The 24259-nt window shown below is 42.9% G+C and overlaps 1 protein-coding gene across 1 annotated transcript in view; it reads right to left on the bottom strand.

The window, feature by feature from the left end:
* epha8 (eph receptor A8) overlaps window positions 1-24259 on the bottom strand; it is a 564125-nt gene that overhangs the window by 47902 nt on the left and 491964 nt on the right. Inside the window, exon 14 of the mRNA XM_041206570.1 lies at window positions 1582-1731. Within this exon, the coding sequence (XP_041062504.1) occupies window positions 1582-1731 (150 nt within the window). The remainder of the gene's footprint in view (window positions 1-1581; window positions 1732-24259) is intronic.

Here is a 24259-nt window from a genome sequence, read left to right as displayed (position 1 = left end):
CCCCTGCCTCCCCTACTCCGGAAGCAGCAGGTTTAACGGCAGGCAGAGGGGAACAATGTGGCAGGGGCTCCAAAAATTGATTACCTGCCGGGGTAAAATGATAGCAGGATCTTCCACTCCCACCCGCCATGGCGGCTTGCAAGTCCTGCTGGAGTCTGGCATGTAACTGATTTGTCCCCAGTTAATGGAATGCAGATGAAGGCCTGACCAGAATCGTGCTCCCAACCCCCATGCCCGATCGTCCGCACCACCAGCGGTAATCAGGCCAGTCCAGAGGACGTCTGGGCCAATGTGGCGTGTACATATTGGCTCTTACCTGAAGAGGGTCTGTGGCTGCCTCTGGAGTTCAGGATGGGGATTTCCAGAGACCGTGGACCTTGGAACACACAGCAGTGGGTTGGGGGGAGCATCTATCAGGTGGATTTTCCAGCTTCAGTGTCTTCAAAAAGGTCCACCTTCCAGCTTCAGAGTGTTCCTTAAGGTCCATCTTCTTTCTTCAATGGTGGGTCAGTTATGTTCGCCTTTTAAAATGGCGCCCAGATATGATGGCAGGGTACGAGACATCGAGACTGCCCCGTCACATGGAACATTACAAAGCCCCCTAATGCATATTTAATGAGGCTGGAGTCCCGTGATACGGCACAAATTCCTAATGACCTCCACGGCAGGAAACAATCCCTGTCCCCGTCCCCGTCACAGGACTTAGTCCTAGAATGGAAAATTCTGCCGTGTGTGGATGTATGAATTTGTGCTTCTATGTGAATATATGCACATGAGCATGTCTGTGCAAATATGCATGCATGTGCCTGTGTCTACATGCATATGTGTGTGTGTGCGTGTGTGCGTGTGCGGGTGCGTGTGTGTGTGTGCGCGCGCATATGTGTGTGCACAGGTTTGTGTGTGTGTGTGCGTGTGTGCGCATATGTGTGTGTGTGTGCGCGCATGTGTGTGTGTGTGTGTATGTGTGTCTTTGTATGCCTATGTGTGTCTACCTGTGTGTTTGCGTATGTCTATGTGTGCCTGTGTGTGTGTCTACCTGTGTGTTCAGTTATGTCTATGTGTGCCTGTGACTGTGTGTGTCTACCTGTTTGCCTATGTGTGTCTGTGTGTGTCTGTGTCTTTGTTTGTTTATCTGTGTTTGTGTGTGTGTGCGTCTGTGTCTGTGGATGTCTACCTGTGTGTTTGTGTATGCCTATGTGTGTCTGTGTGCATATGTGTGTCTGTGTGTGTCTATCTGTGTGCTTTTGTGCGTACGTGTGTCTGTATGTGTCGACCTGTGTTTCTGTGTGTGTATGTGTGTGTGGATTGTAAGCTGACAATCTATAACTTGCCATTAAAAAGTCCAATTGTGCCTCTGCAACATTGAACATTGCACGGATTTGTTTGGTGACAGTTACATCAAAATCCGAAATACTTCAATGGTTTCAGTGCTGATCTCATATGTGGCTACTAGCTTGTTAGTTTATACTACACTGTAACAGTTATTTAAGAGTTTAACTGGTGACCAAGGTACTCTTGTGAAGCAGGAGTACATGCCATCAGTAAGTTCAACACGCGTGTGAAGCAGGACTGGGTACTTACATCTCGGTTTGTCATATTCCAATATGGTCTCTCTCCGTATGATGTCACCTCCCACATGACGACCCCATAACTCCAGACGTCACTGGCAGAGGAGAACTTGCGATAGGCGATGGCCTCTGGAGCCGTCCAACGGATTGGGATCTTACCTCCCTAGGCATAGAGTTTAACTTTTAGAAAAGGTTTAGAAACGCATTCCTTATTTCATTTGGTATAATTATGTATATATGATATGTATAATATATACTAAACAACATCCATGACCATCAAGGCTGTGGAAATAATTAAATATCAAACATTTGATTAATACTTGAAAAGGAGAAGTTTGCAAGGCTCTGGGGAAAGAGCATGAGATTAGGATTGTTTGGAAAACTCTTTCAAAGAACCAGTACAAGCATGATAGACTGAATGGCCTCTCCTGTGCTGCATGATTCTATGACTCTAAGAATATTATCCAGAACACCATGAAGAAAGAATAAACACAAATTGTACACTTAAAGATGCTGCAAAGTAGATTTTACATCGAGAACCCAGCCTTCAGAAGAGTGAGATTTTCTGCTGCCCTCATGCCAGCATTCCTGACTCCTGCCAAATTCCAGGGGATGGGACATTTTCAGTCGAATTCCTGCCTATCTTGGGGAGACCAGCTGCAGGAGAGAGGGAGAATAATACTGCAGGACTTAGACAGAGCGAGTTTAGTGTAGTCTGGCCCACTGTTTCCAGGGCCGCTAAAGGATAAATTAACAACACTGGCAGCCAGTAGAAGTGTGATCAATCATCCTATGATCAGTGACATCCCCTTGGGATAGAGATTTCAATCTTAAATCTCTCCATTCTCTATAGTAATAGAGTACACTTCCGTTTCTCAGTGGAGGCCAACTGTACCACTCGTACGGTTACAGGTATCAATTAACTTAGGGCAGAGCAGGGACCTGGATTTTTCTGGTTTGTGTGGGTCAATTATACACTGCATGGAATATTGGGATTTATGGACAGCATAACAGAGCACAAATCATTAGAGATTATGCCAAGGCTTTGTAATGCATTTGTCAGACCATATATCGAGTATTTTATTCCATTCTGGGGAACACATCACAATAGAAAGCAATGGCATTTATATAGCATCTTTCAATACATCCCAGAACACACCACATCCAATTGAGCAATTTTGAAGTGTTGGAATGTAGAAACAGAATAACCTGTTTGTACACAGCAAACTCCCACAAACAGCATAGTGATAATGACCAGCTTTTGTGATGTTGCTTGAGGGATAAATATTGTCCAGGACACCAGGAGTAATTCCCTTGCTCTTCTTTTAATAGTGCCATGGGATCTTTCACATCCACCTGAGAATGGACTTGAAGTGGAACTTGAACCCCACGACCTTCTGCCTCAGTGCACCCGGTGAGTCACATCTAACGCCTTCAAAAGAAGTAGCAGAAACACAGATACTTCTACATTCAAAATACAGCAGGATGGGTGTGACGAGAGAGCTGGGGATGAAGATGAATGACTGTGTACAGGCTGAATCATCTTCTTTAATCTCGATTTCTTTGATGTTTCTACACAGCTGAGTAATTGAGACGAGGGGAAAGATGCATATCTCTCATTTGGTAATGTTTCCAAGAGCATAAACACAAGTGTAAAACAGTATTATATTCACAACAATATGACTGGAGAGGGGCCAACAGACTGAGAGCACCTGTAAAGGGGTTATCTTTCACTGAGAGTTATTTTAATAAAAATTTCAAAGAAGGTGGGAAGCTTCCAGAAGGAAAGAAACAACAAGAAACAAATCAAATTCCTTAAATGTTACAATTCATTGCCTCAGACTTCATCACTGAAGCTCTCTTCTGTTTGTTATATGAAGCTCTTCTATGTGATGTTCAGTTCATAGACTCTTGGCAATAAATCTTGTAGGTGCCTGAGATTTATTGAACAAATCCCAAGGGATTATTTTCCTCTGATTTTCAGTCATATGTAGAATTTATCTGAGGAGTAAAGGACTTTGTGTACCTTTTTTTTACAAAAAAAGAGAACTTCCATTCATAGAATAACTTTCATGCATTACGAGGATGTGCTTTTATTAAGAAAAAGAAATAATTTCTATTTTTTTCTAATCTGTATTAGTGTGTGTGGCCCAGGCGAATGTGCGTGACGTATGGATGTTGGTTTCGATTTACCTAGCATGTTGTTTTATTTGAGAAAGAGGTTCAATAAACTTACCTTGTTCTTTGTTTAACCTAAGAAAATCTGTCTGACTAATTCTTTGCAATCCAAAAGCACAAATGGTGGGACTCCTTCAGCATTGGCAAAGCATAACCCCTATAAATTCACAAAAAACCCTGTTACGGTCAGACCTGGAGAGGAATTATAGGGGAGTCATTTCACCCCTCCCGACATGGTCGTAACACATCTTAAGCTAAATATAGCCAATAGAAGCTCCATATATTAATACACAGGGCTCTGTTCTTTGTAGACAGAAAGAACATGTACACACATTGTGTCTGGTTCAGCTAAACAAAATAAGTGACAGCCATTTGCTGACTCATTCCTCAGGGCAATGTCTTGACCAGTCAGGGTCAAGGTGCCTGGTTTAAATCTCAAACAATGCTTGGCAGTTAACTGTCAGTCATTATCATTGGTGTATTCTCCATGGCAATGCCTCTACCAATCAGAGTCCACTTGTCAACCAATCAGCACTCTTATCACATATAGCATAAATTATTATTTTCCCCTGATATTGGTGTTCTTGTGAAGTGTCCTGATGAGTGCAGGGTGAAATGCTTCGACATGTCTCTTTTTTCAGCAGTAAAGCCAATGAATTTTTTTTTAACTGCTATGACTGTTGTTTTATAACTAACTAATTCACAAATAACAAAGGCATTCACAGCAATGAGATGAATGATTTATTAATGAGTTTTAGTGATGCTAGTTTAAGGATAACTGCTGGTCAGGGCACCAGGAAAACTCACCTGAGTCATGTAATCTTGAGAAGGCAAGCGGAGCATTAATTTAACATCTCATCTCAAAGGCAGCATGTGTGATAATGTAGCTCTCCCTCAGTGCTGCACTGAAGTGTCAGCCTCAATTACATGCTCAAGTTCAGAATGGGGCTTGAACCTACAACCTTTAAATTCAAGGAAGAGAGCTCTATCACTGGGCTAGTAGTGTCACCTAACAAAGATTTCATTAGGATGTTCAACAGTACAGTGTTACAGCAAAAAGTACAGGAGACTATGATTAAATAGTCTGAGAAAGATTATACTAGGATGGTCAGAAATTTTGAGCAAGCACAATTTGCATAAAAAACATTTGACAAGTTTTTTTGTCTGAAGAATTTATTCTTCTTTCTGGTTTTATCACATTGATGCTACATAGAAGGCACAACATGAAAACAGACTGTTTGGTTCAACCAGCCCATGTTGTCATTCATCCTTGTACCAGGTATAAGTCCACACCTGCTCCACCTCTGGTCTGGCTGGTCTTATTTTATTTCTGTCCTTGAATCCTGTTGTTTAGTTTCAAGTGTTTTTACAAATCCTTTACACATGGCTAAGCTTGAGTTGTAATTTATTGCTGATGAATTCCATTTTCAAAAGCCCTCCTCATGAAAAGAAATATTTTAACTTCTCCATTTAACTGTTGAGAATGACTCCTAAATTCATTGTTAATAACTTATTGACCACAAGGAAATCGTCTTTCCCCATTTCTCTGCACAAACCTTTCACAGTTCTAATTTTCAAATCTCTTCTCATAACATCTTGTCTCTCCTAGGTATCACTCTAGTTGTGTCTTCTCCATGACTCCAATATAATTTCTAAACCACTAGGCTCAAACTACACACAGTACTTTAACTGTGGCCCAGCCCATGTCTTCTACAGGTGTTACAACACTTCATTACCACTGTTATTTATCCACACTGAACTGCATTTTCCACCTAACTGCCCACCCCCTAACCAGTTTCTGATCTCCTGATTCATTCTCATAATGCTGTGCCCATTCTTGAGCTTTCTTAGAAGATAATGATATTATTTTCATCTACTCATGCACAATTTATTTACATTTACGTATAGATTTCTCATAGTGTTTCCATTGACTCCAATGGAAATAAAAATGGGAAGAAATGTAAAACTGGCAGCTCACTCACTTTCAGCCATCTTACTTTACCACATAAAGTCTTCATCTGCCCCAAGGAGTCAAGGTCGAGTGTAGTTTTCTGTCAACATTTTGTGACTCATGAACTGTCACGAGGATTCTGATATGATTAGAATAATGGCACTGGTAAAGGTTTAGGATGGCAAATTTCTCAAACTAACTATATCAAACTATGCTCCAAATCGCAGGGATATGAATAGCACACTGATAGCTGATGAACAGGTGCATAACACCATGCAGGACCTACTAATGTAAAATAATGCAACCTCTTTCAGTTCAATTGTCCTAATGATATAAATATCCCACTGAAGCTGAATCCTTCAGCTGACAGCTGAACTGTCTTATTTAACCTATGAGATCAAAGATTTACACATCCAGTTGTTTGGATGATATCCACAAAGCTGAATCTTCCACACAGTCCACAGCGTTGCCCTTGAACTTCTCTATTTCAACCCAGAGAAAAAAGAACTGGTCTCTTTTACCCAGGCATTCTGCCTTTAACGCAACCACAGAAAGCTGGTACTTCCATTCTAGCTTTCTGCTTTAATTCAGCCAGGAGGCCAAAGGGTTACACCTTCCCTGAACGATACTCACAAGCTTTTCTCTTACCCAGCGCAGCTGGTCCCCTCCAGTCTCTGTTCACGCCTCTCGTGCTATAGACACCCAAAGGAAAAATGTAACTTGGGCCAACAGCCTGGCTGTACAGTGAGGAAGAAAGGAAGGTATGCCTTTCTTATACCCCTCTATTCACGTGTTCAGAACCTGTGGTCACTCCCTGCAGTAAGTTGTCAAGTGTGATGTCACCCCTCATAGGAAGGAAGACTCCATATGAGCTGTTTCAAAATGCCCTTTTTGACTGTTACAAAACTCCCAAAGAGGTCTAGCATTCCACATGTTTGATAAATATTACCCAGGTGCCTCCCTTCACACTGTTTCAAGGTTCCTTTCTCCCCTGATCATAATGACGATCATGGGACCAGAAGAAGTTGCAAGATTCCCCTAATGATAATCATAGGAATTTCTTCCATTGGAATGTCTGTGATAAGAACAGATCCCATATCTGACTTCTTACAATTACATACTTTTGGTAATTTTATTGCCTATATCCTGTATTGGGAGTGCAGCACGCAGGATATTCCGTACTGATTTATGTTTAGCGCGTGCTTGCACAAGTGAGTTGCACAGGTTTTCCTCACTATTCTTCACTCCTTCAAGGGATCCCACAAAAATCAAACTAGCAAATTCAACAGTGGCCATTTTACATTCTCATAGCATAGCAGGCATAACTGTAGTCATGGCATGCAGCTGAAATTGGTCAGCTACATCACCATTTCAGTCCACAATCACAATTTAAGACCAAGAAATATTGAGAAGCCATTTTAAAGTCAAGCATCCTGTCCTGGTTTTTAATATAAATCCCTGTGTCCATATCATTAATGAAAACTGCCACTGTAAACTTGTCATGGATTAACTGCGTTCTTTAAAACAGCATCTTTGCAACTTTGGTGAAATAAGAAAGTTGAGAGGCACAATGACAATCAAGGCATCAATAAAACCCAGAGACATGAATAATGTCACAATGGAGAATAAGTTGGATGCTACAGTTATTATTAAATCTAATAACACAATTTTATTAAAACTAAGAATAGAGTAATGTCGGTGGCAGCAGCTGCAATAGCATGAGATTGTGTTTTTTTTTCCCACTGCCACTTATAAAGACGATTCAATTATAGCTTACACAACAAACACTGCCCAAGTCCGTCAGATAACTGGGGTGGGAGAAAGACTGGAGCTGGAGGACTGAAATATTTCCCCTGCCATCCTAATTTGGGATACAATTACAACTTCCCTAAGGTTCCAGACCATACTTAGACCAACCTGCCGTTACAAAAAGAAGGTTGATAAGCCATAGAATGACAATTCAAACATTCGAATTGACACTGAAGCAAAATGGTTTTCATATTTAATTTCCCTCTGTCAGATTATTTGCATAATTTCAAATGTAATCTTGATGTATTCTGAAAATAGTCTATTGATAGAGCATGCAAATCTGAATTAAAGGGATGGGGGGGATATTAAAAAGGATTGTCACAATAGGGGACAAAATTTGGAGAGTCTTTGGGTTACCTCAAATGGCTTTTAGCCTATTTGTTGTCATTCCCAAAGCAGTAAAAACAGGTAAAAATGACACAACAGGAAAGACAAGATTCAGGCCAAAGTCCTCATGCAGAGCCTCTGAAGTAGAGTTTGCACTGCAGGAGATGTCACATTAGAATATGAACTGCTTTATCAAAAGATGGCAGAAGTTCTTTGATGGATCAACCCTTGCTGAGGAACAGGCTGGGCCACAGTACACCTGATACTGGGCCTCAGGCTTCAATTACATTAAATCAATGAGCTGTAGACACTTTCAGAAGTTCCCAGGCAGCACACTGACAAGGAAGCCTGAAATATCAGGCAAGTCTTTTGAGAGGAAGGGAATATGAAGTTAGGTTGGGTGAGGGATGGGGGTGGTAGATGGGGGTTCGTTTATTGGAGCATTGATCACAGGGTCAAAGTTGTGATCGGTGGGTGGGGATGGGGTAGAGGGTAGGTGTGGGAAGCGGTGGGGGCGGTTTACTGCAACACTGCAATGTTGCAGTGGGACTTCAACAGATGTTAGGCTCCAACTTGCACATGTAAATGAATGTTTCAAATGTGGACACTGACTCCGATTTTTTTTTTGCCTGTACTGTACCAATATGGTAGGCAGTTCACCTCTGGCTCAAAAAATTGACTTGCACTTCCTAACTGCTATATTGGTGGCTAAGTCTCCAATCTAGTCCCCAAAAGATGGATGCATTGCAATAGAATTTCTAAGCCTATAACGCCATTTAAAATTGAATCAATAATTAAAATGGAAGCGACCACAGAGAAAGATCAGGGAGATGGGTTTAGAACAAATTACTCTAAATGCCGAACAATGCCTGGCATGGATGCAATGGGCTGAATGGTCTCCTGCTGTGCTGTAATTTCTATGAAACTACTGCTATCTTAGCCAAGATCACAGATTGAGCCGATTCCTCAGGACAGATTTCCAGTGGGGAAGCCGCACCAAGCAGCTCGAACATGTGGGAAGTAGCTGAAAAAGGTGCAGCAACACAGAATGGCCAGTATGGACCATCCTAAAAAGATTAAAACTCCATACTCAAACAACATCACCAGGAAAGGGATGTTGGGAAAGGTTGTCATACAGTGAAACCTAACATCCAACGAGAGGTAGCAGGGTTGTCAGGAAAGACATGACGGACTTGTCCCAAAAAGAATCATCAACTCTGACTGGACAAGTGCCTGGAAGTTAAACAAGCTTTTTTTTAATTATCCTTTTCCAATGGATTTACAAATAATGAACAACAAATAGAAAAATACGCACCTTTTTATTGTCCCTGTGACTTTTCTCCTGAGGTGCTCAGAGCAGCGTACCAGAACTTAATTTTCAATTGCCCCAGAGACCAGGCCAACCCGGGTGGGTTGTCAATATTACTGCTAAACAACCAAGAGCTTCTTCCCTCCAGTGCACCTAGCAACCCAGTTGGTTGGGAGTTTCATAAGGGCAGCTGGGGATGGATCAGCAGTTCCAAGAAACGGTTTGTCAGTGATAAAAGCACTTTATCAGGCCAAAAGAACAAAAAAAACTGTGAAAAGGTATGTGGAGAAAATCAATGGCAATTTCACCCAGACAACATCCAGTCTATATGAGTGATTTTTTTTTTAATGGCAGCTAGCTTAGTAATGTTTTTCAAAGCTTCTTTGTTTCAATTTGAATTTACAAATTCTACTCCCTGGTGGCTTTGTCTGCACTTTCCAAAATGTTTCAGACTGACAAATTCCTACCCTGTCACCGTGAAAATCTGCTCCTGTTTGTCCTTGGAGGATTAAATGCAAACACTGAATTCCACTTCATTACTCCCATTTACATGGGCAAATTGAGCGTGTGCAGATCAATTTGTATTAATGCAGAGTGTTGACCATATTAATGACCTCGAGAACCATCTGAAAGGTAGGCTCGCAGCTGATTTCCTTTCACAGCTGTTGCACTTTCAGATCTAAAAATTCTTTCATAAACTATTTCTCATACATATCTGACAATGAATGTTATAAATTAGGACAAATGAAATATACAGAATCAAAGGAGGGATAAGCACTGGAAACCCAATACCCAGGCAGGCGAATTCCCTGGATTTGTCACTTATGCTGCTGTAATATGACTGGTGAGGTCTTGTGGTGCAATGGGTAGTGTCCCTGTCTCTGCCTCTGAGCTAGAAGTTCTGGGTTCAAGGCCCCCCTCCAGGACTTGCTGGCTAAGGAAGGTACGTTCATAACAAAGACAATGAGTATCAACATGTAAATCCTTCTAACACATGCCAATGGTCTACTCTAATTCTTCTTAATCCCAATATCTTCAATACATTCACAGCTGTGGCTCAGTTGGTAACACTTTTGCTCCTCAGTCAGGAAGACGTGGCCTTAAGACCCCTCCAGGGATTTGAGCACAAAATCTAGCTGAAGGAGTACTGCACTGTTGGAGATGAGATGTTAAAACAAGGCCCCCCTCTGTCCTCTCAGGTAGGTATAAAAGATCCCATGACACTTTCAAAGAAGAGCAGGGGAGTTCTCCCTGGTAACTTGGCCAATATTTATCCCTCAACCAAAGCCTAAAAAATAGATGATCAGGCAATTACCACATTGTTGTTTGTGGGAGCTTACTAGTGCATTTGTATTTCATTACAACAGTCCTTCGTTACCTTACAGCACTGCAATACAACAAAGAAGTATTTGATTGAAAGTCCTTTGGAACATTCAGAGGCCATGGAGGTACTATATCAATGCAAGTTCTATCTTCCTTTCTTTTCTGCATACGCTGCAATTCCCTCCCCCTCACCCAGTATTTGAAATAGGAGGGTAGCATTGTAACTCTGATTTTGCTGCAGAGCACAACTTTGACAATGAGGACTGCTTTGGTGAATTTACTGCAAATTTTCCAAGATGCTGACTATGAGCGTCTGCAAGGAATCTTCTGATCTCTCAATGCTTTTTCCATGATGAAGAGGCCTGGCTGGAGACCGAGGGAAAGCTCACAGAATTTTCAATCTAACGTCAAAATGTAAGAGTTCAACACCTATATATGAGTCATGTAACTCTATACTCCAGCAGTTATACATCACAGTCTGTGCCTTGTATATCTTCACTGTCAAACTGGCACCAATTCTCACTCTCTCCAATCAATTGGACGGGATCACAGGTAATTAGGTCATCACAAGAACCAATAGGAGGAGTGAGGGTTTGCCTTACAAACACAGAAACTTAGCACAGGAGTAGTTCACTCAGCCTCTCAAACCTATTCCATCATTCAATTAGATCAACAGTCCTCAAATGTTCTAGGTTCTGAGGCTCACCCCTCCCATGTTCTAAAAATTCCATGAACCCCCTGTAACACAAGTACTCTTTCTGCATAAAATGTTATACAATTAAACATATACATTTATTTATTATTATTCTTGTTTTACTTACTCAGCATGAAACTTGGATGGTTGAATTAAGGTGGGCCGAATTGCATTTGTAACTATCATGATCTTGGGGAAAGACTAGCCCGACACTGTATTAGGCACTAAATCAGTTTAGTCAGATTGATTTGCAAGTGCTGATCCCATGGTATTTGATGGACAGGCTGCAGAGAAATCCTGGGACACTATTGATTGGGAAATTTCTGGGCTTGTGACGAGATGAGAAAATATCCCAAGGAATTTGCTCTAGTTTTCATTATAAAATGATACATATAAAGTATCCCATAAAGGGCTGCATGCTCCTAAATCTATGCGGGACTTGAAGATGTCCATAAAACTAACAATAAATATTCAACATGTTTTTTTTTTAAATTAGGAAAAGGTTTCAGAAATATCAAAATTCTGAAAGTGATTTGTTCATTTTAAATTGCTAAGAAGTTTGCTAGCAGCAGACGGGCAGGAGGTCCAGACATGGTAATCATGGATGGCAGCCAGCTTTGCATGAGCAAAAATAAATGTAACTTCAACTGCAGCCACTTAAAAAAATATTTCTGTATTCATTCAGTTTGCTTTCCAATAATTATTAAGTTGAAAACCAGTTTTAATAATAACAGAAGCCAAAAGTGCTACAATGACACACAGCATGTAGTCCAATGTTAAGGTCAGTCTGACAATGGTCCCCCTGTTTCCATCAGTATTATTAATTTCCAGCAGCTGTATTGATTTCCACATGTGCAATTTAGGAACATTACATGCAAATTAAATCATCCTCTCTTGTGCCTCTTTCTGCACCCTCCAGGCTCTGTAACAGTTCCTGTATGTTTACCTCTCAGATGCTGTCTGTACCTGGGTCAGGGTCAGCACTTTATCCAGCATGTCTACATCTGCAGTATCATATTTGACCTGAAGGAGCTGTGCTGTCTTCTCATCTACCTCTGCAAGGTCAAGCGGTCTGGACCAATTGGACATGTTGCAGCTGCACTGTGGACAACCAGAGCACAGGCTGCGCGAGCTGGTGCGTGAGCTACACCGGAGCAGGGTGTAGTGATGATGGATTCTCCCGTCGCTCTGGCAGATGAGTGTCCAGCAAGGAGACAAGTTGTTCTCTGTCTAGGTTGGTGTCACCTCATATCTGATGTACATTAATCCAAACCTTGAGTTGCAGGTATGATTGCAAATATTACATAGGAAGTCACTAATGGAAGGGTGGCTTTGAAGGTGCTCACTTGTACTTTAGGGACCCGGCTCTGTTCTCCACAAGTGTTGGGATTGTTTGATGACATATACTTCTCCATTTGGATCTGTCCAGGGTTGTTATTTTCCCATGTAGTAGGGTCCAACTTAACAGGGTCTGAGGTTGGCTGTCAGAATATCTGAGTTTGGGATGTCCTATGGTGCTGGTCCCTGTGCTCAGTTGGCGGTGAAATACCACCTTTGGGTGTGGGAATCCTCCATGCGAACCACATGGCTGACCCAGCAAAGCTGAGCTCTGATGATCACACTATCGATCCTAGGCATACAACACCTTGGAAGAACTTCAGTGTTCAGGATTTTGGCCTGCCACTTGATGTTGCAGATAGATCTTATGCACAAAGGTGGAATGCAACTAAAATTGCTTCATATGATGCCGGGAGGTTGTCCATGTCTCACAACCATAGAGGAGTGATATAAGAGCCACTGCCTGATATACTTAGCCAGTTGTGATATAAATTCTGATAGACTCTGGCCTCAATTGTTAATGGTTATAATGAGCTGCTTTCCCAGAGTTTTTTTTATATTCATTCTTGGGATGTGGGCGTTACTGGCTGGGCCAGCATTTATTGCCCATCCCTAACTGCCCTTGAGAAGGTGGTGGTGAGCTGCCTTCTTGAACCACTGCAGTCCATGTCGTGTAGGAATGCCCACAAATCTCAGGGTTTGGACAAGAATATAAGACAGTCACTAATAAATCCAAAGATGAATTTATGCCCAACATGTTTACCAAGAAAGTGGTTAGAATATAGAACTCATTACAATGGGAAGTAGTTTTAGGTGAAGTATATCCAAGCACTTTTTAAATGCAATGAGAGTTTCTGCCTCTACTACCCTTTCAAGCAGTGAGTTCCAGACCACCTTCTCCCCACCACACTCTGGATTCTCCTCGACTCCCTTCTATCATTTACTTAGTGAGATCAAAGCTAAGGGAAGTAGGTCCTTCCTATCCACTGCTTATAGGCTCCTCATAATTTTAGAGCCATAGGGTCATTAGGCCACAGAAAGAGGCCATTTGGCCCATCTAGTCCATGTCAGCTCTCCATAGAGCAACCCAATTAGTCCCATCCACCTACTCTATCCCCGTAGCCCTGCAAGTTTATTTCCCTCAAGTGCCCATCCAATTTCCTTTTGAAATCATTGATCATCTCCACTTCCTCCACCCTCATAAGCAGCAAGTTCCAGGTCATTACCACTTGCTGTGTAAAAAGGCTGTTCCTCGCATCCCTCCTGTATCTCCTGGCAAAAAACTTCAATCTGTGCCTCGTCGTCCTACTACCTATAGTAATGGGAGCAGCCTTTCTTTGTCTACCCTATATAAACCTGTCATTATCTTGTAACACCTCTCTCAGATCACCCCTCAATCTCCTTTGCTCCAAGGAGAACAATCCCAGCTTCTCCAACTTAATCTTATAGCTAAATTCCCTCATCCCCAGGACAATTCCTGTAAATCTCCTTGGTACTCCAGGGTCCCTCTGCTCCTCCACATTTCTCCTTATCTAACCATTTATTGTGTGTGTCCTGTTTGCCCTGCCCAAATGTGTTAAGTCACACTCCACCAGATTAAAGCCCATTTGCCACTATTCTGTTCCCCTGACCAGTCCATTAATACCCTCCTGCAGTCTACAGCATTTACCTCACTATCGACCACATGGCTATTTAAGAGGATCCTGGATAACACATGAGGGAGATAAAGAAAGGAAAAGAAAGACTCGCATTTATTTAGCACCTGTCATGACGTTGGGGCATCCCAAGATGCTTTACAACCAATTCTGTACTTCTGAAGTGTAGTTGCTGTTGTACTTTAGGAAACATGGCAGCCAGTTTGCTCACAGTAAAGTGATAATGAAAAGCTAATCTGTTTTAACTATGTTTGCTTTGGATGGAGTGAGATGAAATAGGGTGGGAGGTGCGGTGGGACTTGTTGGCCAAATGGCCCCCTGCCTTTCTGTTAACTGTTAATTGTCTGTAAAGTTACAGCCTTTGAGAGAGAAACTGCAGACACAACATATAACGTACAATGTGCTCCATTTTGTTGCATTAAGTTGCCTGAAGCACTGGCTCAAACAAGCATCAGTTTTCCCCACTTGAAAAAGAAATGAAGTGCATTTCTATAGTGCCTTGCACAACCTCAGGATGTCCAAAAGTGCTTTACTGCCAATGACGCACTTGTTGAATTATAGTCACTGCTGTAATAAAGGATACACACCTGCTCATTTGCCAAATCCTGTAAGCAGCAATGTGATATTGACTAGATATTCTATTTTTAGTGTTGTTGGATGAGTGTTAAGTATTGGCCAGCATGCCACAGAGAACAACTGCTCAAAATAATCACAGTGGGATTCTTTACCTCTGTTGGGAGGTTTGCTGATTACAGAACAGTGTCTCTTAAAGAAGCCTCCACAGTCTTCTGCATGTTAACAGTAAGTCTTTATTAACTACTTGTAACTATATACATGACTATAGTGAAGGACACATGCAAGGCACTATATCCATGTCTAGGGCTTTACATGTCTCTGCTCAACACCACACTGACCCTAGGTTTAAGTCATGTGCCTTCTTACATCACTGAGTGGGTGGTACTGTACTCAATCCCATGTTAACCATGTAAGTGCCAGACACTTATGCTACAGTCTCCACCTGAGAGGGCTGATAAAGCCTCAGTTTAACATCACATCTGGAAGACAGCAGCGGTACAGCACACCCTCAGTGTTGAACTCGAATGCTAGCCTAGATTTTGTGCACAAGTCCCTGGATTTTAATGTATTAAAATAATGGATAGTTTGTGACCAGAAAAGTAGGGACACTACTGAGGTTCACAATAGCTATCGTTCAGTTTCACACATTTAATTAATTAATGAACCTCTGACTCTTTCTTTAATTATTTTCCTCTTTATGAGGCAAACAAAATTTTACATTTTGTTCGGAGTTAAAGAAGAGAGCTGCAGTCTTCAAAGGGTTAATAAGTCACATTTGCTCTTCATTGTGATGCTTCTTTGCTGTGAATTATATTTTAATGCGTTTATCAAAGGTCTGCACTTGAAAGGAATTCAGATTAAAATTGGAGCACATTTGTACAATGGCAGTATTTATCAAGTGAAATAATATTATGGATATGATGCTTTGCATTCAACAGTGCCTACTCTCTAACCTTCAATCTCCAATTCGATTATAAAACACCTCATGGGAACAGACACAAAGCGGTAGAAAAGGAAAAGGAAATAAAATTAAAGAAACCAGCCAGGAAAATAGTTTTCTTGACGTTAACAGTCTGGAGCTTAATTTGAGTTTGATATGCTCTTCATAAAAAATACATATAATAGAGACTGAGAGGAAAAGCACTGATCACAAAATGAAAAGTAAGCATTCTGGAAAGCTCATTACATTTTACATGTTGTTGCTTTCCCTTTCAATGCAGGCAAAGTTTAAAAGGAAAGTGCAGCCAGTCCTTCAAAATATGGGTCTAAATTTGGATGGTTGACTCAAAGTAAATATCTCCTTTTGAGAGCCAAATCTTACAGAGCGTGAGTGAGATACAGCCTCAAAATCCAGTGTGGAATATAAGTAGGATACAGCCTCACAGTCCAGTATGGAATGTGATTGAGGTACAGCGGCACATTCCAGTGTGGAATGTGTGTAAGATACAGCCTCACAATCTAGCTGTGGGATGTGAGTGAGATAAAGCCTCACGGTCCAGCGTGGAATGTGAGTGAGATACAGCCTCACAGTCCAGCTGTGGAATGTGTGTAAGATACAGCCTCACAGTCCAGCTGTGGGATGTGAGTGAGATACAGCCTCACAGTCCAGCTGTGGAATGTGAGTGAGATACAGCCTCATGGTCCAGCTGTGGAATGTGTGTAATATACAGCCTCACAGTCTAGCTGTGGGATGTGAGTGAGATAAAGCCTCACGGTAAGTGTGGAATGTGAGTAAGATACAGTCTCACAGTCCAGCTATGGAATGTGTGTGAGATACAGCCTCAATCCAAACTGTGGGATGTGAATGAGATAAAGCCTCATGGTCCAGTGTGGAATGTGAGTGAGATACAGCCTCACAGTCCAGCTGTGGAATGTGAGTGAGATACAGCCTCACAGTCCAGCTATGGAATGTGTGTGAGATACAGCCTCAATCCAAACTGTGGGATGTGAATGAGATACAGCCTCAAAGTTCAGGTGTGGAATGTGAGTGAGATACAGCCTCACAGACCAATGTGGAACGTGTGTAAGATGCAGCCTCTCAGTCAAGCTGTGCAATGTGTGTAACATACAGCCTCAAAGTCCAGCTGTGTAGTGTGAGTGAGATACAGCCTCACAGTCCATTGTGGGATGTGAGTGAGATACAGCCTCAAAGTTCAGGTGTGAAACGTGAGTAAGATACAGCCTCACAGTCGAGGTGTGGAATGTGTGTAAGATACAGCCTCACAGTCCAGCTGTGGAATGTGAGTGAGATACAGCCTCACAGTCCAGTGTGGAATGTGAGTGAGGTACAGCCACACAGTCCAGTGTGGGATGTGAGTAAGATACTGCCTCACAACCAGTGTGGGATGTGAGTGAGATAAAGCCTCACGGTCCAGTGTGGAATGTGAGTGAGATACTGCCTCACAGTCCAGCTGTGGAATGTGCGTGAGATACAGCCTCAATCCAAACTGTGGGATGTGAATGAGATACAGCCTCACAGTCTAGCTGTGGAATGTGAGTTAGATGCAGCCTCACAGTTCAGTATGGAATGTGAGTGAGATACAGCCTCACATTCCAGCTGTGAAATGTGAGTAGGATACAGCCTCACAGTCCAGTGTGGAAGGTGTGTAGGATACAGCTTCACAGTCCAGCTGTGGAATGTGTGTAAGATAGAGCCTCACAGTCCAGTGTTGGATGTGAGTGAGATACAGCCTCACAGTCTAGCTGTGGAATGTAAGATACAGCCTCACAGTCCAGCTGTGGAATTTGAGTGAGATACAGCCTTACAGTCCAGCTGCGGAATGTGAGTTAGATATAGGCTCATAGTCCAGCTGTGGTATGTGAATGAGATACAGCTTAACAGTCCAATGTGAAATGTGTGTAAGATACAACCTCAGTCCAGCTGTAGAAAGTGAGTCAGATACAGCCTCAGTCCAGCTGTGGAATGTGAGTGAGATACAGCCTCAGTCCAGCTGGGAAATGTGAGTGAGGTACAGCCTCAGTCCAGCTGTGGAATGTGAGTGAGATAAAGCCTCACAGTCCAGCTGTAATATGTGTGTAAGATAGAGCCTCACAGCCCAGTGTGGAATGTGTGTAAGATACAGCATCACAGTCCAGCTGTAGAATGTGTGTAAGATGGAGCCTCACAGTCCAGTGTTGGATGTGAGTGAGGTAAGGCCTCACAGTCTAGCTGTGGAATGTGCGATACAGCTTCATAGTCCAGGTGTGGAATGTGAGTTAGATACAGCCTCATAGTCCAGCTGAGGAATGTGAGTGAGATACAGCCTCAGTCCAGCTGTGGAATGTGAGTGAGGTACAGCCTCAGTCCAGCTGTGGAATGTGAGTGAGATAAAGCCTCACAGTCCAGCTGTGGAATGTGAGTTAGATACAGCCTCATAGTCCAGCTGTGGAATGTGAGTGAGATACAGCCTCAGTTCAGCTGTGGAATGTGAGTGAGATACAGCCTCACAGTCCAGCTGTGGGATATGAGTGAGATATAGCATCACAGTCCATTTGTGGAATGTGAGTGAGATACAGCCTCACAGTCCAGTTGTGGAATGTGAGTAAGATCAGGCTCACAGTCCAGCTGTGGAATGTGAGTGAGATACAGCCTCACAGTCCAACTGTGGAATGTGAGTGAGATACAGCCTCACAGTCCAGCTGTGGAATGTGAGTGAGATACAGCCTCACAGTCCAACTGTGGAATGTGAGTGAGATACAGCCTCACAGTCCAGCCGCTCTCACCACAACCTGACCCTTGAGTCTTTCTCATTTCAGATCCTCAAGGGCTGCCACTTGGCCAAGCTGTGGCGCAGGATCATGACGTTTAAGAGAAGGGAGAGATTAACGATGATCAGGAACTGAGGGATGGTAAATGTCTGGGTCTGTTAGTGAATTTAACTGTCTACCCATGGACAGCCTGACTAGAAAGAGGATGTGACATTTGCCTGTCCTGTTACTTCTCCACCTCTTCAGCTGCTCACTGTATATCTATTGGGAAGAGTTGTGACCCCCTTAATAATGTAACGAGCTAAGCTACCTAACAGGCAGTCAGAGATCGTGAGTTCAAAGGTCAGTAACTGCAGTCTTCGGCAGGCCAGCCGGGAAATGGGTACACATGGGCGGTTTGGGTAATTTTACAATCTTTGTGTTTTCTACATGTGCTCTGGCCGGGAATGGGCCATACATGCGCAGCTGGTGTTTTTCTCTTTTGTTCTTTAGGCTGTGAATCGGCCCTGTGTGCCCGCACAGAAGAAATGACGAAAAAAAAAAAGAAACAGGAAGAAAAGATCAAGTGACCTGGAACAGGAGCACCATAAGGAAGAAGGTGTCCCGCAGAGTAGGACACAGGGAGGGGGACAGACAGGAGGTCTCAACCAAGAGGAAGGTCCAAAACTAAGAAGCGGGACAGGGACAGGTCCCAGAAAAAGGTCCCAGGCAGGGACAAAGACGGGGATCAGGGATAGATCCCATGGAGTCAAGATAAATGACAGGATCAGAGAAATAGGCTCTGAGTTAAAGAGAAAGCAAGCAGCAGACTTGAAGCAAAGCTTGCTTGAGAGAAGCCCAGAAAATCTGAGAGGGCAACCAAAGGATGGCAATTCAGTGCTGCAGGCCATAAGGGCAAAGGTGCCCTCCTGGAGCAGTGGTGTTCTGCTTGGCATGACCAAAGATCTGAAAGTGTATTTGGAAGGTGAAGCTTGAGTGTATGTGGAGACACAGAGGAAAGGTGAGCTTGGAAGGTGAGCTTGAAACCCCAGAAATAGATCCTTGTTGAAGCCATCTGAATGGGAGTGACATTTGGAGAGAATTCCAAGGTGAGTTCTTCAAATGTGGAGATTGGAAGCCCTCATGCGAAAGACAGAATTTCAGTGAGACTAGTTGGTTCGCGGTATGACAATTGTCTGAGTGGGTTTGTTGTGAAATCCATTGAATCTGCTTTGATTGCATCTGTCATTTACTTTGGAGTGTGGTGTGTCTGGCCACAGCCCGACAGTTGGTTCACCTGTATCACATACTTACCCTGAATATTAGAGTGTAAGATAGATATAGTAAATTGTTTTATCTTTCTGAATTTATATGTGTCTTTAAAGATATAGCTGGAGTGAAGGGGTAGTGAATATTTGAATTATTTTCTTGCGTTTATATTGAGATCTTTCCAACATTTTTGTCTGGTGTTTAAAAAGTTCAGTTTTTTGTTTTAATAAATATTTTATTATTTGTGTTAAAAGTTCATCAGCAGATTCCTATAAATTTGTTCAGTAACTTTCCTCCATGGTTTCTTAAAAATAAGTTAGGATCTATCAAGCCAGGTTTCACTCTGGGACAAAAACAAAAATAGCTGGAAAAACTCAGCAGGTCTGACAGCATCTGCGGAGAGGAATACAATTAACGTTTTGAGTCCGTATGACACTTCATCAGAACTGAAGAAAAATAGAAATGAGGTGAAATATAAGCTATTTGAGGAGGCGGGGGTGTTGGACAGGTGTAACTGGATAGGAGGCCAAGGAGAGATTGCCAAATATGTCATAGACAAAAGGACAAAGGGGTGTTGACGGTGGTGAAATTAGCTAAAGGATGTGCTAATGGTGACATTAAGGGTAGAAAGCAGGACGAGCAAGGGACAGATAGCTCTGGTGGGGGCGGGATAGGGGGAAGGGATCGAAATAGGCTAAAAAGTGGAGATAGAACAATGGATGGAAATACATTTAAAAATAATAATAGAAATAGGTGGGAAAAGAAAAATATCACTCTGAATTTGTATGTGTCTTTAAAGATATAGCTGGAAAATATTCACTCTGGGACCTGACTTGTCCAGTATTAACATCAGCTGGGATTGTAACAATGACGAGGTTATGCAGGGTGCAGCAGACCATGATGAAGTGACCTGAGTTTTGCAGAGTACTGCAGGGCAGTGCAGACAGTGGAAGTGTTGTCAGCTCCTCAGTGTTCTTCAATGACATTCTGTATGACAGCGTGGCTCTCATTATTTGCATGTTGCCCGTGTGTGTGTTTGGGTTGCACATCGAAGTCATGAGTCAGTTGATCAGCAAGTTTAAGAATACATAAGACATAGGAGCAGGAGCATGTCATATGCCCCCTTGAGCCTTATCGGCCATTTAATAAGACCCTCAGTCTCAATTGCACTGTCCTGCCCAATCTCCATAACCATTGATTCCCTTAAATTACAAAAATCTATTGGTCAGTCCTGAATATCCTCAATGATGGGGCATCCACATCCCCTGGGGTATTCCAAAGATTTATGCCCCTCAGAGTGAAGACATTTCTCCTCATCTCAGTCCTAAATGGCTGATGCCTTATTCTGAGACTGTGCCCCTAACTCTAGACTCTCCAGCCAGGGGAAACAACCTCTCAGCATCTATCCTGTCAAAGCTTCTCGGAATCTGTTATATTTCAGTGAGACCAATCCCTCATTCTTCTAAATATAGGCTGATTCTACATGTCTCCAGATGCTATGATAGCCAATTGTGTTAGATAATGGGTGGTGAATGGCGGTTAGTCTGCTTGTCACCTCTCGCTTTCAGGTCTTGTTGCTGGTTAGCAGTATAAGTATTGCAAAAAGAGCTGAGTGTGTTAGCCTCTCCTGCTAGTACATAGTCTCTCTACCAATAAGCCCCATGCAGTGCCTCCCTGTTGTGATAAATGTAAACTGGATACCTTGCAATCCAGGAGACTCATAAGAGGCTTGTGCCCCAGATGCAAGGCATGCAAGCCCACTGGCATATGGCAATGCCCTGCTGCCCACAAACCATGCCTTCAGCTATGGGTAATTGCCTCACTACCTTGCGGGTGTCTCAGGACAGAAGGCTAAGGGACTGAACCCCAACATAAGATCTGGAACGCAGTCCTGTAGGCAGTAATCTGTCATCTATCAGGCAGCTTTCTGGCAACTCCTACAGCACAGCTGGTCCCAAATAGTATTGGTTTCATCCTTTCCCTTGAACAACACTAGAGGGGGTTCCTGATGCTTGGGCAGTTCAGGGTCTCCATACTATTTTCCTAGGCCTGTGCCATGGAGAGGGCATTCCAGCTTTGTGGTTTAGATTCTGTGCCAGCTGCAGAAGGGACTGCCACTTGCGAATTGGCTGCAAAAACCACAACAGACGGTGTTCAACGCAGAAGTGACACGCACCACGGGCGCAGTCCATCATCTTCCGAGATGGACAGATGCCATTGAGGCCCATTCTGCTCAATTTCTTCTCGTAGATCAACCCCCTCATCCCAGGAATCAATCTGGTGAAGCTTTGTTGCACCCTGGCTAAGGTAGCCATATCCTCCCCTGGGTATGGAGGTCAAAATTCTGCACAATAATCCAGCTGTGGCCTCACAAAGCTCAGCTAAAATTGTGTTAAGACACCTTACTCCTGTATTCCAATCCCCTTGTAATAAAGACCAAGATACTTTTAGCCTTGCTAATTGCTTGCTGTATCTGCTTGCTAATTTCCCATGTTTTGTGTACAAAGGCACACAATACCCTCTGAATACCAACCTTGAATAATACTCACTGTTTAAAAAATATTCAGTTTTTCTATTCTTCTTATCAGTTCACATTTCCCACCATTATACTCCATCAGCCACTTTGTTGCCCACTCACCTAAACTATTTACATCCCTTTTGACTTTTTGGGCCGAAGTTTTACATAGCTGAATTGCTGACAGTAGGCGGGTCAGAAAGTCGTGAGGAATCAGAATCGGGATTCCTGTGTATGTTGTTCGGTGTGAGTGCATGGCTTCACAGACCAGGCCCCCGCTTGAAAGGCAGCCTGATTGACAGATTTTGCTTCCATTTGGGATCGAAGGTAGTCGGTGAATCCCCAGGACTAGGTAAACTCATGTTCATAGGGGTAATCTGGAAGGGGAAAGCGAGAGTCATTGATAGGTGTTACTCGCAATAAGAGGTTGTGGTGGAAAAGTTAATCCAGGCTGGTCTTTTAGTTAAAGCTGGTTTATTTTCAAGACAGCTCCTCAATGCTACTGACTTCCAAGTAGCTTCCACACAAAGTGTTCCAGCTGTATCGTTTTATTCTGTTTAGATGGGATAATCAATGCCCATCACCTGTTTAATTAGCAGTTGTCTTTAACAAGGTGATTGCCATGCAGTGTGATGATTTATACATTGACAATCCGTGGTGAGGCAGGGGCATTCAGCAACGGGGGTTGGGAAAGTAATCGAGCACCTGTGTGGAGGCAAACTTTGTGGAATTGCACGTGGGGGAGTGTTGTAGGGAGTGGGGGCTCTCAATAGTGGCAGCTTCTCAGTCAGGCTTGAAAGGCACTCACCCTGAACCCACCAAATCCTCACCTCAGTGAAGCAGCTGGGCTTCCCAAAGGTCAAGGAATCCGGCCAACAGAAGTCAAAATTGAAAAGGAGGGTGACAGTGAGGCTCTTAGCCTCATTAAAATACTTAAAGCTCTAACCCATCTCCTTTGGAGCTGGTTGGCTGCCCTCCAATCTTCCAGCCTTAGTAAAAGCTAGAAATGGGCAGGTCAGAAGAGGGATTGGGTTGTGTGACAGGTTTTTCAAACTCCTCAGATATTGAAGCGGTCCGTGTCCATATACAGCAAGACCATGACAACATTCAAGCTTGGACTGATAACTGGCAAGCAACATTATGTCACACAAGTGCCAGGCAATGACCATCTCAATAAATGAGCATCTAACCACCTCCCCTTGACATCACCATCGCTGAATATCAACATCCTGGGGGTCACCATTGACCAGAAACTGAACTGGACTAACCATATAAATACTGTGGCTACAAGAGCAAGTCAGAGGCTGGTAATTCTGTGGAAGGTAATTGACCACCTGACTCCCCCAAAGCCTGTCCACCATCTACAAGGCACAAGTCAGGAGTGTGATGGAATACTCCCCACTTGCTTGGATCAGTGCAGCTCTAACAATACTCAAGAAGCTCAACACCATCCAGGACAAAACAGCCCACTCAATTGGCACCCCAGCCACAAACCTAAACATGCACTCCTTCCACCATTGACACTTCCAGAGATATGGGATGAATTTCTGGAAAGACAGAGGAAGATGAAGGATGTGCATGAACTGCATGCAGGCAAAGAATTAGACGCTCAATGGTTGGGCAAAGTTTGGAATTTACATCCCACTGAAGGAATGTGGAACCAGCCAAGATAGATAGAATCTGTCCTGAATCAAGAGCTTACAAGATACTCACATCAAAACTAATGACATTGAGACGGAATCCATGTCAAATCAGGCAAGTTCCTAAACATGACATAACAAGCAATTCCATTGTAAGCCAAACAAGGTCAAAGATAAGATCTACACACGCCACTCCTACAGGTACACATCACCGTGAGAATGATCAGTATTCTGAGGGTAGATTTATAGTGACCAGATCGGGATGTGTCAGCAAACCACTCTTATGGTTCAGAAACTCATAAGCTCACAAACTTGTAAAGTTGTAAATTTGTACCGTGTAAGAATTTTGCTGTATTGTAAATAGTTATTGGTTATCTATTAATAGGGGATCATTTTCAGTTACGAAACAGGTGATTGTTT

The sequence above is a fragment of the Carcharodon carcharias genome, chromosome 15, assembly GCF_017639515.1.
Source record: "Carcharodon carcharias isolate sCarCar2 chromosome 15, sCarCar2.pri, whole genome shotgun sequence".
Taxonomy (NCBI): Eukaryota; Metazoa; Chordata; class Chondrichthyes; order Lamniformes; family Lamnidae; genus Carcharodon; species Carcharodon carcharias.
This window is presented reverse-complemented; position numbering and strand designations above follow the sequence as displayed.